The sequence below is a fragment of the Echeneis naucrates genome, chromosome 24, assembly GCF_900963305.1.
Source record: "Echeneis naucrates chromosome 24, fEcheNa1.1, whole genome shotgun sequence".
NCBI classification, from domain to species: Eukaryota; Metazoa; Chordata; class Actinopteri; order Carangiformes; family Echeneidae; genus Echeneis; species Echeneis naucrates.
The window spans coordinates 13,026,156-13,035,715 of NC_042534.1; the positions used below are offsets into that span (position 1 = coordinate 13,026,156).

Here is a 9,560-nt window from a genome sequence, read left to right on the forward strand (position 1 = left end):
AAAAACCCAGTCTTTGTGTTTTATCACACACACTCAAATAACATTTAGCATTAGCATACATTGTTTTGTTGTCACAGAGAAACAAAATATAGGAATTGCTTCAGTAATAAAAACATATATATTAAGAAAGTTCACACACATGGAGTGGCATTGCTACACCACCTGAACTCAGTTAAATTAGTAAGATATTTATTTGGCTACATATAAACATTGTGTCATGAATAGATATATTTCATTTGGCTCAAAAAGGTTGAAGAACATGTTAATGTCCCCAGCAAAGGGCATGCTGGTAGCGCTTGTTTGCAAGAGAAGCTTTCCGGTCCAGTTCAAGGATGGCTGTTTCATACCTGGCCCAGTCTAAAGAGCAGAAGCAGGTGCATTAGGGTTTTTAAGTGCGAAAGGTCACACCGCCCTTTTATATACACATCTCTCTTTGTGCTTGCCTTCGCCCCCATGCTAAATACACAGCCATCATGTGCAGTTACATATGTGTCACACAGGGAAAGACGTTCTTTAGTCTGACGTCCAGACTGCTGCATCAAGTAAACATCTGCCAAAGTAAATGTAGATGTTGTTGACCATTACGTCATCTGTCACTCTCCCATCATCAGTCCGTAACTGTCACTTGGGTACATCTCATGGTTTCTTGTGGCCATGATGTCATTGCGTGAATATGTGTCAGGCTCTTGTTTCTGTATATGAAGTATTTTTTGGTTTTATTTTCAGTGTGACTTGTGAAGAGGCCCTGTGTATAGTGCATATTGCTAAATGGATATTAGCGGCATATTTGTTAATCCAAAGACTTGATTTTGAATACATGTAATGAAAAAGATTTCAAACTCGAATTGACAAACAGGCTTTAGTCAATCTTTCCCTTCAAAAAAGTTTTAAGTTGAGTTAAGTACCTCCATTCAAAGTTGGTGAGATCCCAGAGGCTATGCAGAATGCTGTGCGAGTATAATAGTTACTGTTTCATGGCCTCCTGCCAGGGGTTGAAGTGCTTGCTTTGAGTGCCTGGGCCAGCTCTGTGTCTGCCCAATCCATTTTCAATTCCAGTTCAGTCACTGGTCTGCATCATTTGGACTGCTCAATCAAGGCCGCAGGACATTTCTTCCTTGAGTCATCATTGAGGCTGCATATGCATGTCATACAAAACATGCTTCAAAAGATAAGAAAATATTTCCTTCAGTTAAAGGACCTCTGACAAGTTCATATGCTCGCAGAAGCAGTGACTTGACCTGTCACTCTTCTGTTTGTCCACAGTTCAATGCCTGTTCAGGACATGGATGATTCATCTGAAGAACATTCTGAACCAAGAGCAAATTACACCCACTCAAGGGTGTCATTTTGTGTTCGTGACAACCCTCGACATCCAGAATCAAATTCAGCTCATGTGGGCTGTGACCTGTGAGGCTCCACCTCCTGGCTGGCTACCTGCCAGTCCTAAAGTCCGCGAGTCAAACAAGAAGCCCTGCTGTCCTCCACTGATTACACCCAGACTGTCCGTTAGAGTCCCACTAGGAGAAGAGCCAAGGAAGGCACTCTGATGATTGGCAGTGGCAGCAGCAGCCATTTTATCAGGGCTGGCAGCGAGGCGGGGTGACGGGGGGAATGTGTAACCATACAGGCTGTAGGGCGGCGTGTGGAGGCGAAGACCGGCGTAACCCTGCGGGGTGGGGTTGGATAGATAACCAAGTTGAGAAGGAGGGAGAGGCAGGGAACAGAATCCTTCACCTTCATATGTTGATGGACCCCTGGGAGGGGGGAACGGTTCCGGGGGATTGCTGTAACGATGGAGGGGGTGTGTGGGTCGACTGCAGGTGTAGTCAGGTGGACTGAGAGGGCAAACCTGGAAAGGTGAGGAGCATGGGGATGTGGAGAGCAGGTGAGATGATGCGCCAACCCCTCCATGAGCTCCTGGGACTCCTACAGAAACAGAGCCAGAAAAAAAGAAAAAGAAAAACTTGAGGGGCTCAAATATGAGCAAGTATGGCTGCACAAAGATCTAATAAACCGAACTGTAGTGGGCCTGATACAGAATTTGTGGAATACTTGGATTTGTACATCCCTAAACCATTTTGGGAGAAGGTTTGGTGGGGGACAGTTGGGTGTATAAAGACTGACCTGGAAAAGAAAAGCACCTTTTTTATAACACTCCTCTTCCTTGGTTACTTATCAGCATGACTGCTATATTTCCCTTACCTTTGCCACCTTTTGTGCCCACCTCTTACCATGTGTTGCTGGTCAGAAACTGGTAATGGTTAACAACAATCTTTGAAAAATATATATATTTTTAAATTATGTTACATTCTTTGGATGGCAGTGATAAATTATGTCGTGTGGATGGGTCGGCAAGATCAGCATTGGCAAATGTCTAATTTTACGACTAATGACGACTTCATTATTCAAAATGCTCCTCTTTGTTAACTCTACCTTGTTTGGCCATGCCAGGGATGTCTTCAAATGTTAGAGTCCGCAGAGACGGACGCCAGAATGCATAAGATTCAACCAAAGCCTCTAGGCCCATCCTGTAGAACACACACCAATGTAGATGTTAACACACATACATCAACATTACAGACAAATCATCGCAAAATCCCTTGGAACTGAACTTCATAGCCCCAGACTTTTTCTGTAGGCATTGCTGCAGCTGCAGCCGCGCTCTCCCTGCATGCCTCATAGGGTCGCACATTACGCCAACCACCTGGCGGCCATCTTACTTGGCCGTGGGGCCTCTCTTGCCATCTCCATGGAGACCACAGGTAATGAGGGGCATAAATGCCGTGTTGTGATTGGCTGCTGCCAGTCGGGTGCTCTGAGGTAATTGCTTTCACACGGCTTTTACGGGCGAATCAGGACGAAGGAGCAGGAAGCTGCAGCCAGGATTTACGAGGTGGGACTCCCCTTCCCCCCAAACCTGCCTCTCCCGCCTCCTCTAGGTGGGGCAGAGGGTTGCTGTGGCGGGGTAATGCAAGTGCTCTGTTACCCCTCGTTAGCGTGAGGATAAAAGTCCTCCCCCCCGCAGGGTTGTAGCCACGGTGATAATTCAGACAAGCTGCCCGGAGCGGCTCTGTGTGCACCAAAGCAGCCTATCAGAGCAGAAGTTTATTTAGCAAACTGCTTAACTCTTCCTGTAATATTTAAGGGGAGGCTTTTTTTCGGCCTTCCTGAGTTTAACTTTTATAGGGTCAGCTGTCAGGGTCCCTCGGTTATCCAGTTTGCTGTTCTCTGCCTTCCTCCCTCTCAAATTTTTTGTCTCACACTTTCTTCCCATTTTGCCTGCTCTCCCCCTCTCTCTCCCCTCCTCTCTAACGATTTCTATGAGGCCTCAGGGGAGCGGCTGTTTGGAGGCTTTTGGACTTTTGCTACTGTGTTGTTTTAATGTAGTGTTTATATATGTTTAGAAATGTTTTTATACCAATTTTCTTCAAGACGCTCTTGACTTTTATTATTTTGCTGTTGATGTTTATCTTATGAGGCCGACTGGAGACTGACGCTCCATTTAGGTTTGCTGCTGAGGTTGGATCTTTCTCTATTGGAGTGTGTGCCCATAACTATGCAATAGTTGAAATTAATATGCCTTTAAAGTTAGCACATTTCAATGAAAATACATCACAGATTAATATGATGAAACCATAATAATATGCGCTACGTCTGTTCAGTTTAGTCAATTTCTTTTCTCCCATTTAGAGTGGAGTTGGTGGGAGGCTGCTGCACATTTTCCATTCAAAAAAATAAATAAATACATAGCTTTGCTCCCCATAAAATCTGACTGAAATAGTCGTGACAAAAACCACAACCAAGCCAGAATATAATGCAGTCATGCATCCCACATTACCCCTAATGCACTAGATAATGTGAAAATCTCTGTGGTTGAAATGAACTCACCGGTTCCTGCCAGAATCTCTGAAGCCTTTGGCAAATGGGTTTCTGTCAATTTTCAGCCTTGTAATCTGAAAGGCAAAATAAGACTCTAATTATTTCCAAAATTTTACTTAGTACAGAGGCCATGATAAGTATAATAGAAGTTTATTTCCAACCAAAATAATTTTACTCCTCTGTAATCTTTCAATCAAATCTATGAATAAATACATTTATGTGCATAGTTAGCTGCTGGTTGTGCCAGTTGTTTGTTATTTTTGTGCGTTTCCTTGCACATATATGTCAATTTGTGTGTGCGTGTATACATGTTGGTTAAGGTCCCCGGGGCCGCCATGGGGCTGCCCAGGCTGTGGGTGGTGTTTAAGTTCTATGACCCACATCCAAAAAGACTTTTATAGGCACCATGTTCTGACTTACGCCATCATGCACTGTGGGCTGGCCAATCCCTGTGAACATCCTACTTCAAAGCTCACACTATCTGCTCGAGCGCAAAAGTCCATAAAAACCAGCAGCTTCTTCAAAAAATTTGGTGTGAGAATACGCAGGAAATGTGAAACACCCAATGTAGTAATATGTTTAAAAAAAATTCAATGAACAGCACCAATGTGATAATCAGTGTGATAAACCTGGTAAATTTGATTAAAACTACAAAAATTTCTCTGTGTTTTCCAAGACAAACATACACACACACAGACATGCATGTGGAAGAATCTGTTCTAGAAATGCAAATCGGACCAAGATGAAAACCGTAAAATAGCAGAAATTTAAAGGATTCTATTTTTCTACATTATATAGACCTGTCTGAAACTCATGAAAAGGAAAACACACCAGTGTGACCCGCAGAAGTGTATTTAAAACCTTTATCAGTCACTAACTAGTAACCACAAACAGTGCAAAGCTACAAAACAAACATCTGTCGGCCACAGGGCAGTCAGTATAGAACCACCACATCATGGGATTCTTGGCCACGGCAGCTATTTCAGTGTATGTGGTTCATCTAGTGGTGTTGGTTCATGTTGAAATGTAGCTGTGTAGCGGTCGGCTGCATTACCTGTTGGTTCTGATATGCTGTGACCGTGGTGAACACCGTCTCAGAAAAGGAAAAGGTACGAGTGCCTTCCCCAGCAGGGATGGCTCTCACTGGGGATAACTCCTCTCCGCACTCTTTACGGATCACATGGACCCGGGGCTGGTACTTGTGCATGGAGTGAAGAATTATCTAAATATGAAGGAATGACTTTTTTAGCATTAAAATAATAAGGGAAATTTCATGTTATACACTGCCCTAAAACAAGTTTGTGGAATAATGAACAAATATATCAATACAGTTTTATCCACCTTCACACACAAAGAATGCACATTCTAATATATAAGAGACTCTTTAATATTTTTCTGTCTATATAGGACACAACAAGGTCTATTCCTTGCTGTACATGCAAGACTTGCATTGCACTCTAAAATCCTCCATTTATTGAAAAAGTTTACAATGATTTAATCTGACCTAAAAAAAAAAAAAAAATCAAAAATATACTGGAGATAAAATAATTTCAAATAGATGACGTTATAATGAATATGATAAGACCTTATAATAATAAAGAACTCTTCTTTTGTTTTAATCTTTTTGGCTGTAGCACTTACGTGGCCCTGGTCATCCAACTCGTTGTTGGTCAATTTGAGTTTGTCGAAGCTGACCACCTGACGCATCCAAGTCTCTCCTGACGCCGGCGAGTCCGGGTGGATGTAGACTCTGGGCGGCACAGGGGAGTCCGCATTCCCCGCTACCATCCACTTGGAGCTGTGGTACACATACCTTCACGATGCGCACACACACAGGGGGAAGGCAAATGGGCACAGTATCACAGGCGGGCATTTGTGTCGGCCTCACCATACAGGCCACAAATTCCACTCACAGCGTGATTTGTCAAGGAAGAAAAATGACATGGGGGATTTTGTGAGTTATCCTGAATAACCGACATGGGGAGTGAGAGCCACTGAAATCTACTTCGAATATTTCAATCAAATTCGGAGGATTGTGATTCGGCGCAGATTTGGAACATAAATCAAACACGTACTTCTTCTGTGCAACATTTTATGTGAAGATGTTAAACCCTCCAAGTCTTTGGCTTTTAATTTGTCCCAATTGTTTACCTGCTGCCATTTTTACTAAGGATGTGCAGTTAAATGTGTCATAATTTAAAACGATGTCCATATATGTTTAGAGCTTTCCGTTAAAAACACAGCGTCTAATTAGCTCATCTGGCTGAAGGTGTGTTCATCACCTGCTGTTAAACATTTGGTTGGAATAAAAAGCCGCAGATTGCGTTTACGCCGTGCTGAGTGCGCGTGAGGGAAACGTGGCCGTACGCTGCAAGTACCGGCGGACGACTCGATCCCAGCGACGTCACTCACCGCCGCGGCACGCAGCTGGAAACCGTGTGCACAAAGCTGGAGTCTGAAATGACAGGCCGCTGGTGTGTATAGCATGCAAAGGCTTGGCTGCATGGATGGAGCTGCAGCAACACCCCCCTTTTTTTCCCTTTCCTTTTTTATTTCCTGCGTTATAACGACATTTGTTGGTTTGACCTTCTAGGGTGGAGAGGTTAGCTATCCAAAAGGCCTTTTCCAAAAGGGAAGGCAAAACCGCCGTGACAAAACACCGGTGCCAGGAGCCATTTGCGGACAGAGGTCTGGGGTTTAACAACTGAAAGATCCCGGGTTGTCCCACGAGCAGTGGAGGGACGTGGAAGCTAAATTGAGACCAACTCCACCGTTTCCCCCAGCGATTGAGATCTTTGATATTTCCATCACAATTTTCTCTTTTATTTTCACTTTGCGTAAAATGTCAAAATAAGGGTCAAAATCTATCTATCGTCTCTTTTATTATCCTGGGGTCGGATTTCTGCGCTGTGTACGCGTGTTTTGTGCTTCTCACCTGTATCGTTTGTTGTCCACGGGGATTATATCCATTGCGATGTAATACTGCTGGTGTGGGTCCAAGCCCGTGATCTTCACACGCATAGCGGGGAACATCCGCCTGAGAGGGAAACCAAATAACATGAGATCTCAACTGCACCACAGTCCTGCGTGGATTTACAACACGCAGGCATTGTAACCGTGGAATAATCATAATCATAATAATAATAACTGTAATAGCCTAATAACGGGACGAGAACAATAATAATAGTTTACAAAATACCGCAGACTGTTCTGGTTAAGGATGTAAATTATTTGAGGGATCATTTTAATAAGTTCTGCAGACAGCTGATGTGGTTTATCTTTTTTTTATATTTTAAATTTAATGTTCAGTGCATTTTTTATTATTGGCCTGAATGTAGGAAATGTTCATTTTCCTCAGTATATCAGGCAAGGATGAGCAATATATTTATTTTTTTCTGCAATAAATAATAATAGTGTTAATAACTGGCCGCCCGCGTCAGTGCATGCTCGGTCTTACCGTCCGGCCTTGGTGATGATCATTTCCGTGCCAATCTCGTGGAAGCGTTTCCACAGGTCTGAGCCCTGCAGGTCAACCCGGGCCTCCTCTCCGGTGCCGGTGACCGGAGCCGTGCACAGAGCTACAGACTGCGGACTCTCCAGCAGCGTGTCCTCGCTCTCCGCTGCACCAGAACGAGCACACATTGACACGTTTTAATGGTGATAAACTTCTGCAGTCTGAGCATTATTCACCTTCATGTTACTATTGAAAACATGTTGCGCCGTGACTCCCACTCAGACTACAGTTTGAAACCTGGAGAACATTTTAAATACACACCCTTAGGATCAATGTCTGCTGATATACTGTATGAAACACCAACATTTCAAGTAAAGCAATCATGAAAATGATTCATTAGTAAGCACGACTGCAAACCCCCTAAAAGTTATTTCATATTTATTACTTTAAGGAGGTAAAATAATGTTCATGGCGAACTCTGGTTCACTACATCCTCAGATTTTCTAAGATTACTATAGCAATTTATGACTCATGAAATTAAGGTCACTCTGCAATTATTAGTGAATGTATCCACACTGTGTCGTTACTGAACACCGATTTACCTTAGGTTGCATTAGGAACTCTAAAATGATTTCCGTTACGGTGTGCTTAGGTTTGGATCTGCTTTACTGCAGAGGACATCCCAGTCGTATTTGTGTGTCTCTGTTGTTATTTGCGCCGTTCAGCACAGTCCTCGCCAAGTGGAGGAAATTAATACACATTAGACATGGAGCTAACAAGCCAAACTAGCACAAAGACAACATCCTCAGCCAAGGGCATTTTCAATTTGCAGCAGATTTAAATCGTAATTTGTCAGGGCCGCTCGGCTTATGCCTTTCTGCAGGACTCTCAGCATCCTTACCGTGGCAGTTTCCCTGCCTTTATACGCTGCTAATTGGCGTGTTTATGATTGCAACACAACTCATAAAGCGCCTCACATTAGTCACACTCACACCAGTCATATTTACAAGGCCAGGGCCGTGATATCATATCACAATTCCAGAGTCTGACTCTGACCGTTGTTGTACCTAATAACCTGCATCTTTTGCCTCTTTATTACTGAGAGCAGCAGAGACAGAGAGAGAATAAATACCCCTGATGGAAATAGCAGGACTGCCTCTTATTATGCTCTTATATACATCAGCGTGAAACAGGTTTAATTTTCCCTTCGAATATGATAACAAGATCACACAAGTGGCATGGCCTATTGCTAGAAGATAAAATAATTAGCAATATAAGGCATCAATGCAAAATTGTGAAAACAAGTGCAATGAGACAATAGCGTTTGCAGTTTAATCTGAGATTGGCATTATTTAAATGCATTTACTTTTAGCTATGCCTTTTCAGGGGCCTGTTAAAGGCATGTAGCACTGGCCACTTTTTCGTTGCTATTATTATTATTATTATTATTATTATTATAAAGCCTCTTATAGGTATTATTATGATATAATTATTGTTAGCTTTCTCGTGCTGTAGTGTGTATTTGTTGTCTGCTTACGGGATCCGTCACTCGCACACTCGGCCTCGCTTCCCCGGTCACTGGTGCACGCTTTGTCGGCCCGTGGCCCCGGGCTCCCCGGTACATCTGAGACGTCAGTCCCGTCCTCGTATCCGGGGGACACCGCATCTTCTCCGGTCGTCTTGCGTCTCTTCTCCGCTCCGATCAACGCCTCCACCGAAAAGGCATGAGCCTTGACACTCAACGCGCAGGGGGAGCGCCGCTTCTCTGCCATTTCTCTCAGCGCCGGGGCGGAGGAGCGGGAGGCAGGAGACGGAGACACGGGTTTGCAAGAGGCGAGAACGGTTCGGAAGGCGGGCAGTCTGAAAACAAGAGAATCCACAGTGGCAGCGTGCTCTGGGTGGGACGGGCTCTCCGTCCTCCGGCCGGGCAGCAGAGGAAGCCCTAACAATGTCTCCGTTATCCGTCAAAGCTGTGAGGACTTTTGGAGAGTGTCAACAACCGGAGCTTAGAGCAGAGCACAGAGGGGGGACCTGTCAATCACGGCACACAGCAACCAATCACGAGTGGTCCCAACCCCCCGGAACTCTCCTCTAGTCCCGCCTGCTGTGGGGCCGCTCGTGCCGCCTTATGTGGTAAAAGTAGAGCTGGAGAATGAATCATGTCTGCAGGCGAAGGAGCGCGAGGAGCATCTCTCGTGGCATCGCGCGCATTTTCACACACCGTCCC

At 44.3% G+C, this 9,560-nt stretch overlaps 1 protein-coding gene across 1 annotated transcript; it reads right to left on the minus strand.

Annotated features, from left to right (window-relative positions):
* Positions 1-218: 218 nt before the first annotated feature.
* tbx18 (T-box transcription factor 18) lies at positions 219-9,291 on the minus strand. Its single transcript, XM_029496600.1, has 8 exons — positions 8,871-9,291; positions 7,337-7,499; positions 6,815-6,916; positions 5,521-5,692; positions 4,934-5,101; positions 3,889-3,953; positions 2,434-2,528; positions 219-1,926 (listed from the first exon to the last, which is right to left on the minus strand). Exons 1-8 carry the CDS (start codon positions 9,103-9,105, stop codon positions 1,385-1,387), a joined length of 1,542 nt encoding a protein of 513 aa, XP_029352460.1. The 5' UTR covers positions 9,106-9,291; the 3' UTR covers positions 219-1,384.
* Between the last annotated feature and the right edge of the window lie 269 nt (positions 9,292-9,560).